General features: G+C 37.2%; 2 protein-coding genes across 5 annotated transcripts in view; one reads left to right on the top strand and one right to left on the bottom strand.

The window, feature by feature from the left end:
• Window positions 1–20,636, bottom strand: part of ITFG1 (integrin alpha FG-GAP repeat containing 1) — a 206,856-nt gene extending 186,220 nt beyond the window's left edge. Inside the window, exons 1-5 of the mRNA XM_010982627.3 lie at window positions 20,294–20,636; window positions 18,527–18,599; window positions 13,042–13,187; window positions 11,957–12,014; window positions 10,026–10,100 (exon numbers count right to left, since the gene is read on the bottom strand). Of these exons, the coding sequence (XP_010980929.3) occupies window positions 10,026–10,100; window positions 11,957–12,014; window positions 13,042–13,187; window positions 18,527–18,599; window positions 20,294–20,504 (563 nt within the window). The 5' untranslated portion in view covers window positions 20,505–20,636. The remainder of the gene's footprint in view (window positions 1–10,025; window positions 10,101–11,956; window positions 12,015–13,041; window positions 13,188–18,526; window positions 18,600–20,293) is intronic.
• A 132-nt stretch (window positions 20,637–20,768) lies between these two features.
• PHKB (phosphorylase kinase regulatory subunit beta) overlaps window positions 20,769–25,652 on the top strand; it is a 164,428-nt gene continuing 159,544 nt past the window's right edge. For 3 of the 4 annotated variants that reach the window (XM_031458512.2, XM_031458513.2, XM_064489193.1), the window contains exon 1: window positions 20,772–20,882. In XM_031458512.2, the coding sequence (XP_031314372.2) occupies window positions 20,816–20,882 (67 nt within the window). In that variant the 5' untranslated portion in view covers window positions 20,772–20,815. Of the gene's footprint in view, window positions 20,883–23,097; window positions 23,211–25,652 lie in introns of all 4 variants that reach the window. The other variant, XM_031458514.2, reaches the window with a different exon arrangement.

Raw genomic sequence — 25,652 nt, 5'->3', positions numbered from 1 at the left:
TCCAACTTAATTGTCAACACAGCATCCAGTTGACTAGCTAGCACACAAGGTTCATCTGTAAATTTGGTTTTGAAATGTTTGGACAGCAGAGAGAAGCAATTGGCTAATCTGTTCTTAGCAGGAGGAATCTGGGAAAAAGCATAAGCATCCAACAGGAGAAAATTTTCTCTACACAAAGGGTCCATGTTCGACAAACAGTAACTTCTTCCCAGTAACCTTCTTCCACACTCTGGGCCTCATTTATAAAACAAGACAGTGAAAACAAAACCAAGCAGTATTTATACAACTTGATTTTATTATTTTATCCAAAACCCCATAATATAAAGTTATGAGAATAAGAAAATATTAACATACATTATAATTATATTTAGCGTCTGTTGTTAAGATAATTCAATGCCAAGCATTCAAGTCATGTTTTTCTTTCATAGCACACAAGGTTAGAAATGCTTAAAATAATTTCAATTAAATATAATTTAATAATGGCTGATTCACTTCTTTTTAAGATATGCCATTTATTCATCAGTTCTTTAAATTCTAAGCATTAAAGTATTTTTAACTGCTTACTAAATAGTCAGACTTAGGATAGAGATTCTAAGACAAGTTTCACAGTCATTTCAGAATAGTTTTCTAATGCTCTCCCAAAATTTGTACTTATAGGCCAAAAGCAAATTAAAGAACACAAGCTTTTACACAGCTGATCTCTCTTTAAATACTACCTGAGCAGTGACTGATCTCATTCCCCATAGAATTTTTTATAGTTTGTTTTGAAATAAGCTATAGCTAGAATTTTAGAAAACCTCAATTAACGGGTGACATTTTGTCCTAGGAACTATTTAATAGAACGTACATTTCATATGATGAATCTAGAAAGGTTATAAAGCAAAAGTCATAAAGTGGCAGGCTATGGGCCAAATTCAGCATAAAGATATGTTTTATTTGACCCATATATTGTTTAAAAAAATTTCAATTCACAAGTAAAATAAATTAAAAATCAGATCTCACATAAAAATCTGTTATTTCCAGCTTCTCTTGAAATATAAGAAGGTCTGGAAACCAACTAGCCCTTTTCAGACAGAACTAGCGTCTGCAGGCAGCTGAAGTCCCAGGCTTCCCAAAGTGCTCAGTAACTTTGCTTTCCTTCTGGGCCCCCTCAGACATTTGAGTTTCCAACTCTTAACAAAATATTAACTGTAATCTTGCTTTCTTGAGCATTTCAAATAAAACTTCAAGTTCTTCACAGTATTTTAAGCTTTACACTTGTTGCTGTATACAACGACATTTTACTTTAACATTTCTTAAGAGGTAGTTAGCTAATCCTTATAGTTTATTTTATATCCAGTGTCTATCTACCATTCTGATGCTTACCAAAGGTGGGGGGAGAGGGGAAAAACTGACTGAAAACTAGATGAATACACAGCTGTCTAATATAAACTAAATTTAAAAAAATTTAATAGTTAAAAATAAAATTCATTTCTCCTCCTTTCTTTAATGATGCTTTTTGTACACATCGTAGTTTTCACTAAGAAACAGACATCATATTTTTTAAGCTACTATACCTATGTAAACTATTAAATTCTCATGTATGTGCTCAACTCCATTTGGAGGCCAAGATCACAGATACAAACTTCTCTGATGACAAAGGAAGAAAGAGCAGAGATGAAAAAGTGGACAGTTCTGAGCCATGTTGAGTCTATTTGTTGACATTTCTTGATCTCTGTAGAAAATTCCAATTACTGGTTTTTCACCCCACAGGAAATATAATTATGTCAAGGTGTTCTAATTTGTGGGAATCATCACACTTAATATCAAAGAATAGCATTTATCAAAGGATGAATTTAAATGTAATTAATGTCAACTGTAGCTTTTAGTTGCCTATGGTAACTGCTCTTTGAAATGACTGCTAATCCACTCACTTTTCAATGATCAGACAATACTGAATTATTATGTAAGATATAGGGTAAAAGTAGTTACTAGGAGATGGGTCTAGCATGATGAAGAATCTAGGATGCTGCTCCAAGCTGCCTAGTCCAGTGGTGCTGAAACAATTTTGCTCAGATAAGCTCTAAAAAGAATAAAAAAAACCCCAAAACTGTATGTCCCTTAACACATTTAAGTTCATTTCTAAGAAAGTAATCTAATGTTTTTGTCATCTTAAATAGTTTAAAAATATGTCATCTTAAAATCTACTAGGATCGATATTTTAAAATAAAATCATCACTCTTAAAAATGTATACAGTGGAATATAGATATAACACTGATTGTTATCCACCATCATCCACACAACACACAAACTACATAAAAAACCTCTTCTTCCCTTTATCTTTGAACTCGTACTTCTATTTCATTTCTCTTACAGAACTTTACCGTGATGTAAAATGTTTTCATATCTGAAGTCTTTTTAGTGTTCACTCTATCACACATCTCCAAAGAAATATATCCTTACAAATTGGTATATAAATTGATCAGTCTTTAAATTAGTTTTATGTACGCAGGTGTTTAAAAAAAAATCTGTTTGAGGTTGACTTATTTTAACTATTAGTGTACAACTGATGAAAACACATTTATATACTTTGATAACTTTAAAATTTTATTGGAATTGCATTGTTTAAAGAGATGAATGGAGCTTTAAAATATATCAGTTTATTTATCCTTAGAATAAATGACATTGCTAGGATGAGACAGGATTCCACATAAAGATACTCCCTCTCTTCATCTTTATAGATATAAATGTTAATAAATCTTGCTTCTTAATAGTAATTAAGAAATTATTCTTAATTTTTAGGTATGATAAATACATTATAATTATATATTTTTAAAACATTCTTGTTTTTTAGAGATATATATTTAAATATCTATAGATTAAAATTGTCTGGGGAGGGAGTGAGAAAGAGAAATGAAGGAAAAGTTGTGAATGAAGTAAGACTGGCCAAGAGTTGACAATTGTAGCTAGACGACCAGTGTATTACATGCAAATTCACTGTCCTCTTCTCTCTACCCTTGCATACGTTTAAATTTTTCCATAGTAATAATAATTTTTAAAAAATTTAGAGCTGCTGAGTTGGCTTACTCAATTTATAGAAAATATTTGCCATGTAATCCAATTAGCAAAGCTAATCCTTACTGTCAAATCAATCTCCAAATGAAAGTTATTTTCTGTCAGAGTCTGACCTCATTTTTTCAATTCAAATAAGTGTATTAATATGTTTCAAGAAATACAAAAACTGCTGAGAAAAGTACAGATCATATATCATATGACAGATTACGAAAAGCAGTCAAGATTAAAATAATGTAATCTTGATAAAACTGATTTATGTATTTTTATAAAATAGGTTATAAAAATAAGATAGTAAAGCAACATGCTGTTTATTTTCAGTGAATTTAAAGCAATGCAAAGTACAGCTAAAATAACTTATAATACAGTAAGTATGATAAAAGATATAATAGTGCACTAAATGTACATGAATATTGAATTCTGGAATCTGGCTTTTGGAGTAATTAAATAAAAGTAGGTTATACAAATGAGAAATAACACAATTTCTTTCTTGTATCTTTAGACATAACAAATTTTCCCCATGACTTTAATAAACAAGAAAGGTATATACTACAAAAATTATCTGACTCAGGAGCAAGTAAATTTACCTCTATTAATAGGAGAAAGAAAACAGTAAACATTTTGTAAGACAAAATAAGGTGCTTGACTTTAAATGTAATTTTTTTTTTTGTAGGGGGCAGTAATTAGGTTTATTTACTTATTTATTCTTAGAGGAGGTACTGGGGATTGAACCCAGGACCTCATGCATGCTAAGCATGGGCTCTACTACTTAAGCTATACCCTCCTTGCTAAATGTAATTTTGTTGATGTGATCTAATAAAATAGGTTTTAGCTACATTACAGAAAAATGCATACCAAATATAAAAGAAAGTATGTAAAAGTTGTATCTCTGAGTTTGGTAGTCCTAGAGAACATTCCAGTCACATCTGAAATAATCATTGTCAGGATCCAAAACTGCATCAGTGTGAAAAGCATCTTTCCATTTAAGTATGTGTCTTAGGGATAGAGTACTAAGAATAGCTGGAAGGTCTGCTTTGTTGAATTTGGTGTTTCTTACGGATGCTCTTTACCATGATCTCCCAGGACCCTTGCTTAATAATTACAGATTCTTCAACAATAGGCAGGGAATGGAGGAGGCAAGTCATTAAAACAAAAACTGTCATTACTCTCACAACCTCATCCAGCACACCTGAATTCAGAGCACCTTAATGTAGATCAAAATACTTTTTGTCGCCAAGCTTCATTGGAAGAGAAATAGGTATTAAGAAAAACTGGAAATTTTATTAGTTTGGTGTTTGGTGTCCTATGGGTTTTTACTCTCCGGGAAATGTATCATGAGTGAGATTTAGGAAAGGTAAGGAATATGGCATTCTTATTTGAAGAAGGAGAAAGTTACAGAAAAAACAGGTACATTCTCAGACACATTGCTCTTAGGTAGGAGTACCCATGAAACCTAAGGATCTAGAAGGTGATTTGCTTAAATGATCTGTGTTTACTTAGGGTAAAGTAAATAAACACAGCATACTACATTGTATTTCCAAAGATGGCCACATTATCTCCCATCCCACATACTCTGTTATATTTCAGTTAAGCTGTGCCCACATCAACAGGTAGCATCCATAATCCTCAAATTCCCTAGAATCTTAGCTAGTTTGTTGATCTATTTTGACCAATAGAATGCAGCAGAAATGATGCTGCTTAACTGCCAGGACTGGGCCTTAAAGAGACCTGCAGCAGCCTCAGTCTACACCTCTTGGACTGCTCCTTCTTGGAAACCAACCACTGTGCTATGAGGAAGCTAACCATGTGGGAGCACAGCCAAAGGCCCTGTGTGACCTCAACAATGGTAATGGCTGCACGGAGCTGAAGGCAAGAGCACAGGCTTTAGAACTCGGAAGATCAAGAAACAAATCCCAGTTCTACCATTTTTTTAATACGTTGCGAGCTTAACGTGTTCACTTCACCTCTGAATTGGCCTCGGTAAGCCACCTCCTCGGGTTAGAGCCTCTTTAGCTGCATAGCTATCTGTTGTGAGAAAAATATGACACAACTGATAGTGACTGCCAACCCGAGTTGCTAAGCGGATATGTAAAAAGGCAAATAGGTTCGTTTAAGATTCTCTTTCTTCTCATCCTTCCCTGTCCAACCCTGAGCCTCACAGAGGGTGAGAGGCTGTGCGACCCTGTGGGCACATCTCTCGTGGAGGGGCACAGTAAGGAGCAGGATACAGGCGGGAGAAGAGTGAGAAAGAATCCCTGCTGGAGAGGAAAGCTGCCTGGTAAACACCTGATGGGGCAGTCACTCACTCTTGGGCCTCTACTCAAATTCAAAGATGTGGGATGAACCAGATGAATCTTAAGGACCTCTCGGAAAGAACATCTTCTGCTCATAAGAGAAAATGTGGAGATTTCTTTCAGGCTTAGCCTTACTTTGTCCAAACATTCCTACCTCCAGAGGGGATACACAGTGACCTGAGCGACATCCCCAGCAGTGCTGGCCTGGGGGCAGGTAAGCGGAGCAGAGGAGCAGCAAACTGAGGAGACACACGGCCCCCACACTGACTCGGGAACTGCAGCTCAGAGCCTCACCTCCAGACGGTTAAAAATCAAGTATTTGTAGGGCGTTTTCAACAGCATCCACACTTAAAAAAATGCAATAGTAATCTAATGAAAGGGGACTAATCATGTATTTTCAGAAATTATTTGGATTCATTTTACTCTAAATTGGAATGATAATATATACCAATCTTACTCAAAGTCTGCTCCATACATATCTTTTCTAACTGTGCTTCTTTGTTTTTCTGAATTTTTTTATTGTGGTAAAATATAAGTAACATAAAATGTACCATCTGAACCATTTTTAAGTGTATAGTTCAGTGGTATGCTATGCTTGTTTTAAAATGGACTTTTTCAATACACATGCAAATAGTAATGAAATAAAACAAAATGGTTTTCCCTCAAAGAAAGAAACAAAATTTTGATATATGCTAATAGAAATATGGTGAATTCAAAACATGTTTAAATATCATCAGTATTCATTGTAAAATATTATTCTCAAATTTATTTGCACAGAAACTATAAAACTATGCTTTTCTCAAAAGAAGCTGAAATCTTTCTGAATGGGTACTACTAGAATACATATTTAAAAATGGTAAGATTTAACTAAAAGCAAAGTGAGCAAATTTTGCAAATAACGTCTTAAATTCACTTAGAAGCAATAAAAAATTCACTTACAACACTGCCAACCAGAATATAAAACAAAGCAGTATGATAAATCACCAGGGAATTGGGGGTCATTTAATTGACCCCTCAAAAGCTTCCAATGAGATTCCAGGAAATAAAATTATGGATCCTTGAGTAACATGCCACTTGAAATAATCACAGCATATATAACTGTAAGTCATCTAACACTTTTCATCATTTCTGTGGCTTAATTTTGAAAAGAAAAAGGCTTAGGTGAGAAACAACAGGTGAATAAATGAATTTATATCTAATAGCAAGTTTCTTTAGGAACAGAGGAAAGTTAGAAATCTGATACATTATTTCTATGGAAATACCAGTTAAAAAAACCTTATTTCTCAAGTCATAATAGATTCCTTTAAATAACATTCAAAATACAAATGGTGTATAAGGTGAGAAAGGGAGGGGGTTGCTAGGGGAATTCTCAGAAAATGTGAATCATCTCAAAGCCACCTTTTTCTGTTAAGATTATGAGCACTAATGCCGATTGTCAAGTTATAAGGTGCCTTGATGATTATCTGATTTTCTTTTGTGTTATAAATCTCATAATTTTCATATTTTTCTAAACAACACATGTAATAGTATATTATTTCATTAAGATAAATATTTGCAATATTTTCTGTAATGCACCACCAAATAAGCAAAATCAGCAGTAAAAATGAAGGGTAATTTAATAAATCAATCATTGGTTATAATGTGAAAAAACAGAAGGTTACATGGGAAAATAGGGATATATCCCTTCTAGACTGAGAGTAAATAACTATATTTAAATAGAAGATACATTTTTTTCTGGTAATGGAGGAAAAATATCCACCCACAGAAGTAACAGTTAAAATGACTGCTTTCAGTGCCATTAATATTATATTCAGAATATCCATGCAATCACTTGTGAAGTAAACAGAGAATGGCAAAGGTATTTGTCTGCCACATACCTATATTAATATTCCCAGTACACAACTTGGGCCTGACCGAGAAAATGTGTTTGAACTCAGTATATGAATCGTACAAAATTTGAACAAACCAGCATTACATTTGGCTTTGATTAAAATTATAGGAACAAGTGTTTTCACTTCAAGACTGAAAACAATATTCTGAACACTTATGCAGTATCAGTTTCAGATAACCTTTTATAGAAAATGCTCGTTAACGATAACCTCACATCACCGCCAAAGCTGCTCTAACACTTAATAGCTAGGTGTTATTTCTAAGCAATGTGGCACATTATTACATTATTTCAAGTCATTATAAAGTGAGGTAGAGGCACAAACTGAAGCCTCACCTTTAAACATTTAACACACTTCAATTACCTCCCACACCTCAGCAGATTTAGCATCTGTCCTGTCCCTGTCAGATAACCCCCACTGTATCAATTAAAAGGGGTTCTTCTACCTATTACTGTTGCAGGCTTAGGCTGAGCATCTGCACCCTTACTCCAGCCAAACTGATCATGCTAGTTTTTCCTGAGGGCAATCTCCTGTTTCCATGCCTGCGCTGAGTCAGTGACAGCCATGGGCTTTCCAGCAAAATCCCATGGGAGCATTTAGCACTCTATTTAAAGATCATTGCGAAATTTCCCATAAAATTAAGGTGCTAGCCAAATTTAATCAAATTTAAGATAATCTTGGGTCTGGCATATCTATAAAGCACAGTATTTAAGTTGCAAAAAGTAGGTTAGATTTCTTGATTGAGAAGATTGCGCTGCCAATCAGACGTCATGTGAAGAGTCCAAAGTGTCAATGCTGATGGTTTTTCCACTTATGCACCGTAAATATGTCTGTAAATTATAAAACTGATATGGCTAAATATATTTTTCTCATTTTAGTAACATATTAATGCTTGCTCTCATAGGGACATATTCAGCCTTTTGTTGTCAGAATCATGATACTGATATGTTACAGTCATCCTAACAGAGCTCCTGACAGAAATTCTTTTCAGTCAATGGATATAACTTCATTTTAAAAATTGGTCAGGGCAATCTTGGACATAAACTTGTTACCTATAATATGGTTAGCCACTATTGTTTAATTTGTAACTTAGGTTTAAATGAGAAATACCATAAAACAACAGGGTTATTACTACAGTAAACTGAAGTATACCGGAGTATAATGTATAGAAAATGAAAGTGAATGTATCTTTAGGCAGAATAAGTTTTAAAAGCTATAGTTTTCAAGAAGCATCAGAGAAAAAAATCTAACACAGAATTGAGAACAAATAAACTATGGCATTATCACATGACATTCTAAATAGTTTTCTTGTAGGTTAAGTAGGAAATCCATAAAGATATTGGAAATTTTACTTTTCCAATTATGCTCAATAGCTATTTCATAAGTTTATATTTCTAAAGGTCAAACCACATCACACTGAAGACATTCCAAGTATTTCTTTCACTAAAATGGAGGTCAGGAAAATGAAATAAACCAGGCCAGAAGTAACCACTGCAATCCTAATCACAATCACATTCTTAGTCTACCTTTGAGGAGAGGAAAGGAAAGGACAGGGCCAGAACAGTCCCAGCCCAAGGTAAACAAGCAGGGCTTGTTGTGGTAGGAGTGGCCTGTGCTTTCCTCTGACTCCACCCACACTCAGTTCCTTCTAGACTTGTTCACAAAGGCAAAGCAAATGTTTTTCTCTTGCAGACATTTTTCAAAGTTGAGGGAAAAATAGGTTTCTCATTTAAAGACTATCATTAAAGATGAAAGATAGTAAGTCTTTCAAAGGTCACTATGACTAGCATAAAAACACTCATGTTCTTTATCGAAAACTTTAAGAGAAAGTGATAGGAAATGTGACAGTTTCTGCTCAGAATAGCTTAATGTTTGACAATTTTTCATCTTTGCCTGTGAATCCCATTTCAGAAACTAAGCATAAAAATACACTACTTCTTCAAAACACAGAAGGAAAATTCATTAGATTTATAGTACCATGGAAGACAGATTGATAAAGGTGGTTCTCTGCACTTGCTGGAAAGTAAAAAGTAAATAAATGTGTCCTGTACCCTTGAACTAAAAGTTTACCGTATCAAATAGAGAAAAAATTAGCCAAGTTGACGGCATCTCTTGAAAGGAATCTTGCTATCATGAGTTCTTGTGTTAGGAGGGCAGTTCTATTCAAATATAAAGAAATTATGATGGAGATTTTTGAATTGTAAGATTCCAGGCAGTTTTCCCTAAGAATGGCATTTTTGGATAATAACAGTTCTAGCACACATATTGGCCAAGGATAGAGTACACATGGAAAAGTTTCCAGAGCTTAGAGAAGGAGTACTTACATTTTTAGGCAATTATTAATTGCTCACTAAACAAATAAAAGAAAGAAGGAACAAGGCTTATCAATAAATGTCTGGCAGTTAACATGACTAAGGTGGAGAATCCAATCAAGACTGTAGCTACCAATACTATTTAAATGAAATCTTTCCATTTCTAAAAAAACATCTAATGAGCTACCATTTAAATTTAAATGGAAACTTGTAAAGTTTGTTATCTCTCATTTCCAGAGGGACAAAAGGATTAAGCTGTCTCTATGCAGAAACCAGTTGCAGATCAAATACAAACTGTTTGAGAAACCTTATGTGTTAACCAAATGCCCTTTTAAAAGTCTTTTTAAAAATGGATAAGGATTTCCAATGAGCTGGGTTTTTTTCCCCAGTAGTTAAAGCAATCAGTTCACATAGATATACAGTCCCTCCAGCAGCAATATGTACAATAAGTTACACGGTTATAATCATTTTTACTCACCCTCCTAACAGTATCTGTGGCTGGTTGGATTCATTTGTGATACCAAATATATCAGGAATTAAATCACCATTGAAGCTGAAAAGAAAATATTAAAAACATTAAGCAGCTATTCTATTAAATTCTCACTTTTAATTTAGTTTAAAAAAACAAACAAACTTTGGGGACGTGTGGTAGATACACAACAGTATCTGCTATAGTCAACAGAATGTCAGAAGTTACGTGTGTCTCTTTGAGGCCAAAGCGTTTAATTTTTGTTTCTGGACCTTCTAGCCCTCTTCACAATGAGAAGAACGTGTTTCAGATGGTCCAGTTGAGACAGGATGGAAGAGGGCAGGGCACAGCCACTCAAGGAATGACAGCAATTTAACACCAAAATGGTGGAAGATTCAACTCCCAGTTGGCCTTGAGGATTAAGCTGGTGGGAGGTTTGACTTCTAGTAGACCTTGAGCTTCATTATATGCTCTTTGTAACAGGGAGATAAACAACATGCCCACAGGCGCCATGACAGCCCCCAGGCTAACTGCAAAAGGCCAAAGAATGGCTGGTGGCCCAATTCCTGGGAATCCCAGCCCCTTCCCCAGGGCAGTTGGAATGGTCCCACTTGTAGGTGTGTGAAGCTACCAAGCCCACAAAAACTGGCAACACCACACCTAGCAGCCTTTTCCCCTCCCTCCTCTTTGGAGCCCGCACTCTGTCTTTGGAGTGTGTACCTACTTTTACTTTAACCTGAGCACCCAATTCCCATACCTCTTTCCTTGCCCTTCTCTTCCCTTACACTCTATGCAGTGTGTATCTCTCTAAATAAATCTACCCTTACTCAATGGTGGCTCGCATTTGAATTCTTTCCTGTGCGAAGCCAAGGACCCACACATGGCGGGGCACATTCCAGGGGCTCAACCAAGACCTGGGACATGGCCCTCCTCATGCCCCACATTTGTTTTTCCTGCATCACAGTTACACAGATGATGGGGCCTCTAAGACACTCTGAGTGATGACAACGAGCAGAGCCTATCACTGACCCACAGTAGACATGTTGTTTATGAGCAAGAAACTTTTGTTGTGAAATTTTGGTACTGTCTGTAACGTCTGCATAGCCCAGCTTACTTCTGAATGATTACGAGACCCTTATTTCACAATCATGACCCTCCTTATTCAGTTAGATGGGGTTAGGAGAAATAACCCACAAAAGTAATTCCTAGCTGGTATAAAAATTTATAACCACCACCGAATATTGTAACAACAATGAAAAAATAACCAATTATGAAAGAAATCAAGCTGAGCACCTTTAAAAATATTAACCCATGGATTCAGAGTTCAGACTTCTAATAGTACTGACCTACTGATGTATAACTATGATTTTAATAACTCTACAAATGGCAGCAGTGGAAACAAGAATGTGGCTGTACGTTGTTTAGTCTCCAAAATGGTATCTAGGTCATTCTGACAGGAATTTGGAGTCACTGTATTCTGATACATGAGTCTATTTTGAGGAGATAAATGATAACACTAAGGAAGAGTTGTAAAAAAGGGCAAAGTTTCTCCTTAATATAGAAATCTTTCTAAGTCCCTGGAGGAAATCCTATACCCTTTATATCTGTCAGCCAAGTACCAACAGTCTTAACCCAGTTATCTCAGTTAAGTAACGACATAGCTAGAACCAACACAGATCCATAATGGATACATTTAAAGCTACTGAAAAAAAACCCAAAACACAAATTTCTTCCTTTTTCCAAAATAACGAATTTCATTTTTCTCTATCTTCTATCACGACAAATAAATATCATATAGTCAAGAGTACAGGCTCCCATCAGCTTCCAAGCGAGAATGAATTAGAGTCAATACTACTTAACAAAGTAGTTTCTTATGTGAGAAATTTTATTTTATGTTTGTAAGTTTGAAATCATTCAAAGAGAAGCAAGCACATACTTACTCCATAATTAGTGGTTCATCTTGAAAAGTCCTATTGAGTACAGTCATATTGCTAGGATCTTTAAAAGAAGAAAATATATAAATGAACAGGCACTTTATATTATTTTTGATATCTGTACTTAGGGGAAAATATTCTTTTCAAAATTCATCTCTAATTAATTTCAACTATTACCATTAGTGAGACACTATAACTTAAATGAACATCAAATACGTAAAGATAAAATATTGGTACAGTGAAGACCATCATTACAGTAACTCCCTTTTGAGGCTTCAAGCTGAAAATATCTTAGATAAGTCTTCTTTAAATACAATTTAGCACTACAGCAGTTGACAAGGTTTTGGTGTCAAGAAGCCAAGATATGCAAAACTACTTGACTCTAAAATGTCCACGTCCTCCTCCCCTTCACCTGCCCTTGAAATCTGGCTCCATGAACGAGGCTGTCCATTTAAGTACAATTAATTGGCTTTTCAAAGAAGACTTGAAGATTTGTGGGTGGATATGGCAGACTGACTCTCAATCTTTTATCTTTTTGTGCTTTCCTATACTGGAGAGACTAGAAACCAAAAATAGCATTTCCCAGATATACTTGCATCGAGATTCTAAATGAAATGCAAGTCTTGCCAATCAGATACACTATGAGTTTTGGAAGGCAGGAATGAGGTGAAGGCCGTGTTTCTGCCATTTCTGTCTCAATGTCTGATCACTGAATTGTGAGCATCAAGAGGCAGGGTACAGGGCACCCATTCTGCTGGTGAGCAAGAGTCATTTTAGCAGCTGTTGTGCAACTGGCCACTTTCTGATAGTAAAAAAGCAGTAGCTTCTTTGAAGGCTTTGAAGACTGTTCCTGAAAGTTCAACCTAGTGTCTATTCTTTAGCTATCCCAGTAACTCTATAAGTCATAAAAACCGTTTAATAAATCTCCCTCTTCCTTAAGCTAACAAGTGTAGACTTTGTGTCTAGAACTGACCCCAGACCACTTCCAGGTGGAAAAAGAAAAATCAGAAAATAGACTTTTCAAGAATATCAGGCACATTTTTCCTTTAATATCCAGTATTAAATATTAAGAACTCTTAAAGCAAATTCACCTAATGTTTGATTTTGTCCCCAGCAGATAACAGCTCCTAATTCACCGCTGGCATGATTTTTGGGAAGATATGTCAGAAGGACATCCATTTGTGAATCTCCATCATAATCCCCCGGGACTACGCTTGTTATCAATGTACTGTGATTCCTGAAAGAAACAAACATCTTAAGAAGCAACAGAGTTATAAAAGAAAAGTGGCCTCTATATTTGTACCGTACAAAAATATTTTCAATGCAAAATTTAAACATTCACAGAACTGATTAATTTCTTTTTTTAACATTTTTATTGATTTATAATCATTTTACAATGTTGTGTCAAATTCCAGTGTAGAGCACAATTTTTCAATTATACATGAACATATACATATTCATTGTCACATGCCTTTCTTTGTGAGCTACCATAAGATCTTGTATTTATTTCCCTGTGCTATACAGCATAATCTTGTTTATCTATTCTACAATTTTGAAATCCCAGCCTATCTCTTCCCACCCCCCCACCCCCTTGGCAACCACAAGTCTGTATTCTATGTCTATGAGTCTATTTCTCACAGAACTGGTTAATTTCATTCTTTTCTTTGATATCTTATAATTCTTCACGTATGTAGGCCTTTTTCGTCTACTAAAGAATTCAGGATGAATGCAGAGAGTCTCAGGAAACAAGAAAAATATGAAATCTTTACTAGGAAGAAGCTCAGTTTTACATTTAAGCACTAGCTTAGTCTTTTTACCTAGTTTTTTTCTTAAAGAGATCAGGACATATGATGGTGTTTATAACAAATGGAGGTTCATTATCAACTGCTAAAGCAGTGAGGCATATCACTGTCATTTTATACATTAAAAGATATCATTTATGAAATACTTAATTTTGGATTTTAATGCAGATTTGAAATCTACAGTGAAGACTAAATAATCATTATATTTCTAAAAGCCTTTCAAGATTCACAATGAAAAATAAGTTCTTTTTTTAACCAATCCTGGCAATACACTATCAAAACATATATACCGAATTTTACATTTTTAATAATAGAACAATTTTAAAATTATTTATATTAAACTTGAAAACTTAACAAAACATTCTGGAGTTTTGTCATAATGTTGTCTGAGTGACCCAACCTACAAGTAGGCCTTAAATTCAATTTATATTTAATTCTACTTAAGGGCAAATAGTAAGACAGTACGTTTCCAGTCTATGGACAATTATTTTCTAAATGGTATCAATATAAAAATATATATAAAATAGGTTTTAATTAAAGTGAAGATGAGGAAAATACTGAAAAGGATAAGATTAAGAAAAACAATATAATAATAGCTTTATTTTAATGCAGCTACTTACTATGTGTCAGATACTACATGAAGTACTTAATAGCTATTATCTGCTAATTTAATCTCCATGACAACAGATAGGAAACTGAATGTTTGGAGTGATTAAGCTGTTTCCAGTATTAAACAGCTAGTTAAATGGAATAGCTGAAATTCAAATTCAGTTGTGTTAGCCCATTGTAATGCCAGTTTCCTCAAAGAATTCTAACAATACTTTAACTTTCCCATGAAAAATATCTGGTCTTTAAAAATAAAGATACAGCAACCACACGTGCTGCTAAGTAAGCTGCATCTACAGTGTATATCACTGATGTGTACATGTGTTTGCATGTACAGTCACACACACTGCACATACTTGTCAGTAATACTTGTCCAAATACACTCATAATTTGGTGGCCAAAAGTACTCTGAAACAGAGAGTAACATACTACAAAGGGTTAGATGGGTACTTAACCAGATTTTATTTCTAAAACTGCCCAGCTTCCAAATGGTTATAAAAATAGGAAGTAGACGTTCTAAAGATATCAGATTTCCACATGTATTTACCTCTTCTTCTTTCACAGAACTGACTAAAATGATGTGGAATTTTTATTTTTTTAGAAAGTATAACCATCAAAGACAAAAAAATGATGAAAGGATATAACAAATAGAGGGATGCTAACTGACTTAGCATGGCATGGAAACTTACAGTTGATCCATGAAGAATGCACGGGACTGGGGGTGCTGACCCATCATGCAGTAAAAATCTGCGTATAACGTTAGAGCTGGCCCTCCATATCTGCAGTTCTGCATTCACAGGTGCAACCAATTGCAGATGGTGTAGTACTGCTGTATGTATTTAGTGAAAAAAATCTGTGTAGAAGTGTACCTGTGCAGTTCAGACCCATGTTGTTCCAGGGTCAGCTGTGTAAGCTAAAATGCTTGGAGAAAAAGGATCAAGAAGCTTTATGCCCTGAAGAATCTCTGAAAGTCTCAGAATTTGGAGTCATCAGAAATAGACAAAAGTGAGGCACAAGGCTAAAAACAGGTTAAATCAAAAATCTGTATTGTGAGTGAAGGTCCTTTCTCCCTCTTGTTCAATCAAGTAGTTTATCTGTGGGAAGTTTCAGGCATTAAATTTAAGTTACAGGAAAGGGTAAGATTTTGGCCTTAAGCTAAAAACAAGGAGTTAATAGCCTATAAAAGGAACAGTTTGGCCCTTGCCCCAGTCCCTGCCAAATTCCTAGGATGCCATCTGCCAGGAACACATCATTAGGGCAAGAGTCCCACCATGCAGTTTACAATTAGTGCTTTAGTACCTTATTCTTAGTATTGTATAATAAGTAGACACCTGCCTTTTGGAGAAAACCACAAATATTAAAGAAAGCCAAAACATAGCAATAAAGAACCTGAAGGAAACAGAAAGAGTGGAGAGAACAAAAGAAAATTTCAAAGCTACGCTTGAAGATGTAAGAGAAGGAAATATATCCATTAAAAAAAAAAAGAACAGCATGTCAAGAGAAAACAATACGAGAACAAAAAATACTTCTTAAAGATAAAAAATATGACAGCTAACGTAAAAAATTTCAATAGAAAGCTTAAGATAAAACTGAGAAAACTTCTGGTGGGGGGGGACACAAAATGAAAAAAAAAAAAACCCACAGATAAAGTAAAGAAATAAAGGATGGATTCAAGCAGTCCAATAACCAACTCATAGGAATTCCTGAGATAGAGAATAAAAAATAATAATAATCAAAGAAATAATATAAGAACATTTCAAAAAGTCCTCAAGGATAGAAGCCTCCAGATTGAAGGGGCCCACCTAATGCCCAGAGTAATAAATGAAAAGTAATCTACTCTAAAATACATTATGAAGTTTCAGAGAAAAACGATAAAGAGATCCTAGCTTCCAAAATTAAAAATAAAATAAGTCATATTTGAAGGATTATGGGGAAAAAAAATCAGCACTGGATTTTAAAAGAGCAACCCATGAAGCTAGAAGACTACAGACCAATCAAAGAGTGAATAGAAAAAGGTTTTGGAAATGGAAGGACATACTCATGCACCCTTTCTCAGGAATTTCCTGAAAGATACACTCCAGTGAAGTAAATGAAGAAGCGAAGAACAAAATGCCACAGGATGCAAGAAATAGGGCTCAAACGAAGACTAACAAAGGGAGAGTCTCCAAATAATACCTTTGCAGAAGCCCCAGAGAATGAATTCAGATCAGGGAGGAGTGCAGAGGACTCACTGGGGGGGAAAATGCACAAAAGGTATATGGAAGATATGGTGGAATGTCTGCGGAGAAATTAAGAATATGTACCAAGAAAATGATGCAATTTATTTTTTAAAAAATAATAATTTACTCTAGGAAGGAAAAACTAGAGAAATGAAATATTGTACACATAATCTGCATGGCTAGAATGTATTCAATGATTACTGACCTAGCTAAAAATACAACATGTAACTATATGGAGATGGAGATCATTTGAAAATGCTAAATCTCTGTCTATGCTAACAACAACAACTACAACAAATCCAAGAGATAAAGATGATAACTCAAGAAATTTTAGTGTTAAAATTTATTTTAAAATATAGAAATAAACACCAGAAAACAGCCAGAAGTATTAAAAGAGGTTGCATTTGAGAAGGGAACAGGGGAATGAGGGAAGAAAACGGTGAAGGACAGTTATTTTTTTGAAAAACATACTAAATAAATAAAATAAAATGCAAGAGTTCCTAAATTTTAGAAGTATATAAAACAACATTATATTAAAGAAAAGGAAATGAGGATTAAAAAAAAAAAACAAATTCAGGGAACCAAGTCCTTAATATCCTATAGATTCCTTAACTTTTAATCTTCCATGAAAAATCACTTCTAGGCAATTCATTTCTTGTACGTAATATTTATCAACTTCTCTTCCTACTCCAAGCATGCTGACATTCAGTTACCTCAGAACATTCCTCAAGAGGGATCCACTCCTGTTTATCCATTTATAACTTTCCCTCCATATATCAATGTTCTAACTGAAGGCCAATTTTTTTTTTTACATATGTATGAGTTTAAGTTAAATACTGTAGAATCAGAGCATGCATTAATTAGCCCATATGGGGACATCTTAAATTTTTAAAACAGTTTCCTAAGTAATGGCTAATCTTTCTACATACCAATTCTTCCTGCACAGGGTTAACAAGTAAATCAAATCAATTTAAAATACCATTTTCATCACCTCTCCTTTAAACAAGGACTCGCAATCATTCCCCACTTCTCACGGGAATTAGTTCAATTCTTTCTGATATTTATGAAGGTTCCTAGTCTGACTTGATCCCATCTTTCTGGTCCATAACTCTCCAAAGTGTACCTTCCACTTCTGCCAGGCAAATCTCTCCATCTCCTCTTCACAACATTCTGTTTCTACTGCCATCTCTTGTTAACACTGTGTTCCCAAACTTGAAAGCCCTCACTTAAATTTTACTTATCTTAAGGTCAAGCTCAAGTTCCATGACTTTCTAGAAGCTGCCACTTTAGCCTGTGCTGACTCATCTCTTCCTCACTGAACCCATCAGCAATCAATCCTTGCTTCTCGTAGTTTCAAAACTGTATTGGCTCACTGAGGATCAGTGTGTTTTATGCAATGCAAATCATATTAAAAAAAAAAAAACACATAGAACTATTATTTGAACATTTGAAAAATTCAGCTTGACTTGAATTTCCTCCAAATCACCTATTAGTCACCTGTGAGTCACTACATATTAGTCAATAAACAAAAAAATTAGAACAGAGGTCACTGACCCCAGTGCAAACTTCTCCCTCCCACCACCCACAAAACACACAGTTGACACGATGAGTCTATGAGTGAGCCGCTCCCACAGGAACACTCAGGATGAGGGACAATTCCCAAGACATTTGAGAAAGCATATCTGATTGCAAGGGACTGGAGGTTGCTAATGAAAGAAGAGAACTGAATCCAGTCAAAATTGTTTATTTTTTAAAGTAAATCATTTTTGAACTTTTGGTATGCTCACTGATTTTCCTAACAAATCACTTGCTACTCATACCTCATGACTAGTGGTTCTGTATCACATCACATTAGAGTAAAATTGATTTCAAAGATAATTCAACTAGTTATTGTATATCTATTATTATACTAATGACGGTTGTATAGAAACAAATACATTTGTACTTACTTCAAGGATACTTCTACTTTGGGTTTAAAATAGGGTGCGTTCTGGTCTGCCAAAAAGACGATTAAATCATTTCCTAAAAGAAGGGAATACATATTAGAAAAATGTTTCCCAATGGTTACAAGTGGTTACAAGCAGCTTTCTGGGCACTGCTCTCAACAAGAAAACTTTTATTTCACTCTAGTTCGTTAGCTATTTCAAGGTCAGTCCTTTTAGACTAATGGGATGGGGATTCCTAATAGTGTATCACAAACTCAATATTCAAAGCAGCAGAGAAACTGTAAAGATGAACATGGGAAAACATAGTTGCGCAAGACAAACTGGGGCCAATGGCTTCTGCCAAGAGTCAGGTAGACTGACTTAAAAGAAGCACAAAAAGAACATGCTTTATAACTATAGTATATGTCAAGACTTTTTTCCCCCAAACTGACAACTCAGCCCTTTATAAATCGCTTCAGTTCATCACACAGCTGCATCACACCAAGGGCACAGGGAACTCCAATTTGTAGTTATCTGACTAGTAACAAGGACATGATTTTTTTGTATTAAAGCAGAAAACGCTGACTCCTCCAAGACCACCCTTTTGTGGCTCTGACAGAACCATCTCCCAGGTTGATGTGTTTTTGGAGCTCAATGAGCACTCATTGGAACAGACTTTTCAAATTGTTTAATCAAACACAAGGCATCTTTAAAGTTAAGGGGAGAGTCTCTGTTCCCAGTTTGGACAGCGTAGCTACAGGTTAGACAGTATGTACCCTCCTTGCAATAGACAGTCATACAGAGAAAGGAAAATATCCAGGGTCCACAAGAGCCTCTCAGGTCCTGGCAAGGGCCCCAAGAAATCCAGGACAAGATCTTGTCAGTCAAATTCTGCGTAAGAGCTTCACTTCCTTCCTTCACAGCCTTGACCTTAAATAGTACCTGCTTTGTGGGTATTCAAGAACAAACACTAAGACGGTCTAATGCCAATTGTCAGCATCACGACCTACAAAAAAGTTTGTTTAGTGATGATTAAAACAAAGAACTCCCAAGAATCTCAAGCTGGCAAAGAAAGAAGAGATTTGAAATAGAAGGATGGTGACCAAAGCAAGCAAGTTTTTTTGCAAAGACTAGGCAGCTCAGAAGAGAGAAAAACCTGCAGTTTGAGAATCTTTTCCCAAGGAGACGCTGGGTTTACTACTGGTCCCTGCAAAATGCTTGTTTGAGCTGTGGAGTGTTTAGGGCCTTGGGAGGGCTACTACAGTAGTTTTCAAGAAGCCTGGGACGCTGACAGAGGGAGAGGCGTGTGAATTAGGTCAGTGAGGCAGGGAGAAATCCCCTATAAGAGGAAATTGTCAGTTGCACCTTTTCCAGTTCATCAAAGTGGGAGGCTGGAGAAAGTAAAACAGACAGTAATGAAGGGGACTTGAGAGGGAAAAGGCGCAAACTATAAAGACTACGGGGAATCAGGAAGGACTTCGGAAGGCAGGTGATTCCATGAAGAGGACGGGGTGCGTGAGTGAAGGCCGCGGACTTCTCAGGAAACACAACAACCGGGGAGCTTCCAGGGCTTGTAGGGGTGAATCAAACTGTGGAGCGGCCGGGCCAGGACCTGGGTTCAGAAAAGATGGAGAATACCGGCAAGCTGTCAAAAGATGCTGGAGATAAGGGAGAGAGACAAGGCTGAGACAGAAAGGCCGGGAAATGCAAGAGGACTGGCCGTCCAGGCACAGGGTGTGGGGAACAGCGAGAGGGGCACGCGGACAGAGGGAGGGCCGGGCAAGCACTGACTTTCCCGCAGGACGAAGAGGTCCGTCTGCTTGTCAGAGTTGAGGTCTCCGAAGGCCGCCAGGGTGCCCCAGGCCTCGGCCCCAAAGAGCTCGGCCGTGACGTTGTGCAGCGCCCGCGCCGGGGCCGGCCCGACTCCCAGCAGCGCGAGCCCCCAGAGCAGCAGCGCCAGCAACACCCAGGAGGAGCCCGGCAGCCGGCCCGCCGCCGCCATGGCAGCCTCTCGGCCCCCGCCCGCCGGCCCACTGCCGCGCTTGACGGCAGCCGGAAAGCACCGTGACGCCGGCCTCGAGAGCAAGGGCGCAGCCCGACGCCCGTACGATCGGTAGCCAGGTCCCCTCGCCCTCTCCCCGAGGGCCGCCCCTCTGACGCTCGGAGGCCGCGGAGCTGGGCTGAAGCTCGCCCTCGCGCTCACTTCCGGCCGGCGCGCCTCCCGACAGTGTCGCGCGGGGGGGGGGCGGGGCCGGCTGGGCGGAGTTGACAGGCGGCCCCGGGGGTGGTGGCCGAGGCGGCGGCCCGAGCGCGATGGCGGGGCTCGTGGCCGAAGTAAACTGGAAGGTCTTGGAGCGGAGAGCCCGGACCAAGCGCTCAGGTTTGACTGGCTGGGGCGCCACCCCTTCCCCCGCACCGTGGGCGGTGCTACCCCGCAGGCGCCTTGGGCGGGAGGCAGACGGGTGTCCTGGAAAGAACGTGTGCTCGCGTGTTTACCCTTGGAAAGCAAGCGGTGGTCCCTGCCTTCCTTTTGATGTCTCCGCCCCATGTCTAGAAATTAGGTGGTTGGCCCACCTTTACTCCGTTATGTTCCCTCAACTCTACTTCGTGTGTGTTCCCCCTCGGAAAGTAAGTGGTGGTGCCGACTTCGCCTGGAGGCTTCTGTCTTAGAAATCAGGCGGCGGCCTGGAGTGTTCTCCCTACGTATATTCCTCCCCGAAAGTCATTCTTGAATATGACTATTTTCTGGTCCTAGAAAACCGGCGGCAGCTCATTACCTTGTGTCATATCTCCCATTCACATTACTCACAAGTTCTGAGCTCTAGCCAGTTATCTATGTGGCAGAAAATGATGGGGACGTGGCCTCAGGCCACGAAGGAGGTCATGTTGAGCGTAGTTAGGGCTCAGAAGGAAGTGGGCCCCTTTCCTGGGCAAGTGGCCCCGGGCCGCATAGTTCCCAGTTGTGGCTCTCAAACCCAAGGCCACGTGGGTCAGAATACGCTGCGCAGGCAGTTACAACAAACGGTTCAAGTGTCCTGAGCTGACTTGTTAAAATTGCAAAGTCACGACTTGGAAGTTAGCACTTGTGCCTGATAACTCATCTGAGAGCCAGGATTGAAACTTCCCTTATTCCTGGCTGGCTGGACGTAATCTTGAACTTAAAGTGTCCCTATAAACAGGAAAGATGGGAAATGACAAGTCTTCAACTAACAATCTTTCCTTTTAGAAGATTGATGTTACTATATAAATTAGTGGTGGGAGATGCTAATGTCAAAGTTGATAATCTAAGAACAATGAAACGCGTAACCGTAGGAAAACTAACTGCATTTGCATTGAAAGTCAGCTATTTACCATTATATTTTGGCCTTTTTGTTTGTTTTTTCCTCGATTATTTCCTGTTATATTTCGGGTTTTCCCATTTATGACGTTCTTAGTTGTTTGTTGTGCACGATGTTTTGTTTTTAATTTGAAGAAAGTGTCTAATTTCATAAATCATACAGGAGAAATTCACCCTAACTTTGTTGTTTATTTCATTCTTTTTAAACCTTGAAAAAGTTGTGCACTTATTTACTTAGGGTTAAACCAAAACTACCACTTAAGTATGAGAGAATTTTTCAAAAATTAGTCTTTAGTATACTTTGGAGTCAATACATTTACTTAGAATAGTCACGTTTTTGTTTCTCAAACGTTTTGTGTCATATTGAAGTATTGAGCTGACCACTATGAGTCTATCTGGGCTATAAAAAGTGTTATTAGGTTAATAACATCTGGTCAAAGAGAGTAACTGGAGTTTTCTTACAGGGAACTGAGCTCTACCCTCAACATAAAATTTTAAAGCATTTCTCTTTTCCTTTAATAAACATACAGAGTTTATTTTCCTCTTCGTTCTTATTTCCTCTGAACTGCATGTCATAACAGTAAGCTTTGAAAACCTACCTTCTCTTTCTTAACTGAGAAAAGAATTCAAATTTTATTTAACTATTAACATTCAACTGTTGTTGAATGTAGTAACTTAAATCCAGTTTCATGTACAAACTAGTTGAGCACATAGTGTAAATGTTAGACTAATTCCTTTGTTTTGGAGCATCACAGCAGTGAAGGAGATACCATTTGAAGTCATCCCTCCAATTAGTTGAAGTTTCAGATTCTTCTGGTAACTATGAAGTGTAGACCATAAAGTTCCTTGAGTGAATTGTTGACTTCCTGTGTCATTCAAGGCAATCACCCTGATTCTGTTTGTTACTTTTAGAAGAACTGAGTTTTGTTTGAAACTTGGACTAACCTGACTCTGATATAGACGCCACTGCAAAGTTCTGAGCATTGTTACATAGTAGCATAATCACTTCCCTGCTCAACAAAGGAGGCTACTTTTATGTAATGTTTAGTAAATGGCTATTATGTATTTCCTGCCTCATCCATGTAAGCAAATGTAATTTATCAAAGCAAAGAAAATCAAATTCTCAAGTCATAAAAGAGAAAATAAAATTATAAGGATCCTCAATTATTGTCTTTGTTGCATACTGCATCATGTTAATAACTGCTCACACTGCTTTTAATTAATCTAATGCTGATTGCTTCTAACCTTCACTAAACAGTTTTGAAAATTGCTATAGTTTAGCCTGCGACGCTTATGATTAGAGTCAACAGTTTGAAATGGCCAGCTCACCTGATGCAGTCGTCTCTTCTCCACCAGCTTTCTTAAGGTCTGGTAAGTGTGTAGACCCCAAAAGGGTCACTTGGTCATTTTAAATATCTTTGTTTCTGAAGATTGATGTCACCATAGGATATCATTTTGGCTTTATTTTCCCTTTGTTGGACCCAAGTCTGAGCACCATTTCTGCTATTGCAGGGCTCAGGTTTGCACTGTATGTTGAATGTGGCCTGTGGTGTTGTGAGAGGCGTGGGCAGTGCAGAGTGGAGCCTCTGCCTTGACGCTCCTTCTGTTTGACCAGGGGCAGTTTCTCAGTGTCTTGGAGCCTTAATTGTCAAATTGGCACATAAGAAGTTTCCTTAATGATTTTTGTCTTCTTGCTTAATACAGATAGCTAATGAATTAGACATTTTTGATCAGTGTCCCAATTATTTTCTCTTCATCAACTCCCTGAGAAGTAGATATTTTTATATACATTTTCATAGACAGGAAACGGAAGCCCACAGAGTAGAAACAGCTTGCTCTAGGTCCTGAGACTGTTAGGTTTCAAGGCCTTGTGCTTTGCCTTCCATCTCATGGCTTCCTGGTGAAAGGACTAGAGGAGATGTTGGCGCAGTGGCTCTTAGACTGTCGTGCTGGTGAGAACCTGTGTAGGCTGGATGAAAGCTGTGCAGTTGCTCCTCAGTTGAGTGCCTAGGATTTTGAAAACAATTCAGAAGAGGTCCGTGTATCCAGGGAAGACTATGTATGGGTTCCCACTGGGAACCCAGGCCTTTGAATGTGTCCAGTCTCTCTTTCCGGAAGAAGAAAAGGGCTTTGTTAAGTGGCCATAGAGCTAAAATGAAGACTATAGACTTTTAGACTTTTTCCTGTGGGTTGCAACTCACTTTGGGCCGTTTAAAACCATTTTTCCCAGTGTGAACACTGGGAAAAGCCTTTTGGCAAGAGACTGCTTTGTCTCTAATGTGCCTTAAACAGAATATTCAAGCCTCAGGACTCAGTAATAAGTAAATGTAAGATGAGCCAGTCCAAACAGTGACAGTGAAAAATTCTTTCTTTTTGGCTTCACCATAACCATCAGAAATGGTTCTCTCCCTTTTTTCCATTTATATTTCAAGTCCTGTTTTGGCAAGATGGAGGTGGAAAATCTTAAAAGAAAACAAATCGGAGCTAGCTTAGGGAAGAGTTGCAAACAGGAGAAAACAAAGTATATACTTTAAGAAACAAAAATGATCCGTGTCTTCAGCTGTCATCTGCTAAATGACAGGATAGTATATTATATGTAACATTGCCAGTTGATTTCTGATTTAATCTGTGAACTAAGAGAACAAGAGGACATAACAGCTTTGAACTGTGCTTTCTTTTAAGCACCAGGCTGTTTTCCATCTTGGCTTTCCTAGTAAGAGGTTGATGGGTTTTCACTAGAAGAGTCATTCAGTAGTTATAGGAAGATGGAATGCTAAAGATACGCTTTTATGCATCTGTAGTTCAGAAAGTTTCAAAATGCAAGATCTATGCTGTAACATTACATGGAATGTTTAGAGGCATATACGGGAAGTTTTTCCAATACTATATTATTAAATCTAAATAGAGAACAGCAAGAAACAAAATAGAAAAAACACCAAACTTGATTATTATAAGCCATTTAAAAGATGGATTTCTTATAAATTACTTTCAATATTTACATTTGGGGTTTGTCTAACCAAAACTTAGTGATGACTAAAGAAATACTTAAACCTTTTATCTGTTAAATAGAGTGGTTTGCATTATAGTTTATCTGCTAATTTAGAAACACTGCATTTATGTTGGAAAATGATTTGTTTTCCCCTATGGTAGTTCCTTGGACGTTATCTTTGGAGGAGAGTATTTTATGGTGTGATTTCATTTAACAGTCATTTTAAAGCATATCTTGTGTTCACAGCTGAGCTTTTCCCTGGTACTTTTGACTAGAAACTATCAAATGTTACCAAAGATGAAAGCCAATACCTTGATTTTGGAAAATTGGTTTCCAGTATGCCTAGATTGTTTAGGCATTTTAACCTTCCTTATTCTTCCTAGATTTGTTTCTGCTATTTTTGTTCTTTATTTCTACTCATTATTAAATTTAGTGTGTCCTGTGTTTCTGTGTGTGCATGCTTGAGTTGTGCTGGGACTGCTAATGTGTCAGCTATTAGGGAACGAGTGTAGCATTCAGTAACTGAGATTACTTCCATTTTTCTTTTGACTACTTCAGTTATACATTAGGTTAGCAGAGTTGGTCAACTGTAGCAATCACATTGGCATTACAGTTCAGTTTTTTGTAGTAATTGTTACGACATTTTGTGATGAGGTAAGACATGTCTTGGCATTTTTACTTTTATTCTTAAAAGAATAGATAATTTAAAAATTACTCCTTGAAATGAACCATTGGCTTATCTCTGTCTTGGCTCAGCATGTGACCTGAGTTTTTATTTTTACTTACTTCTTTTTAGGTTCTTTGATTAATTTGATTCGTTGGGC

This window comes from Camelus dromedarius, chromosome 9 (assembly GCF_036321535.1).
Source record: "Camelus dromedarius isolate mCamDro1 chromosome 9, mCamDro1.pat, whole genome shotgun sequence".
Taxonomy (NCBI): domain Eukaryota; kingdom Metazoa; phylum Chordata; class Mammalia; order Artiodactyla; family Camelidae; genus Camelus; species Camelus dromedarius.
Note: the sequence above shows the minus strand (reverse complement) of the source record. Positions and strands in the feature narration are given on the sequence as shown.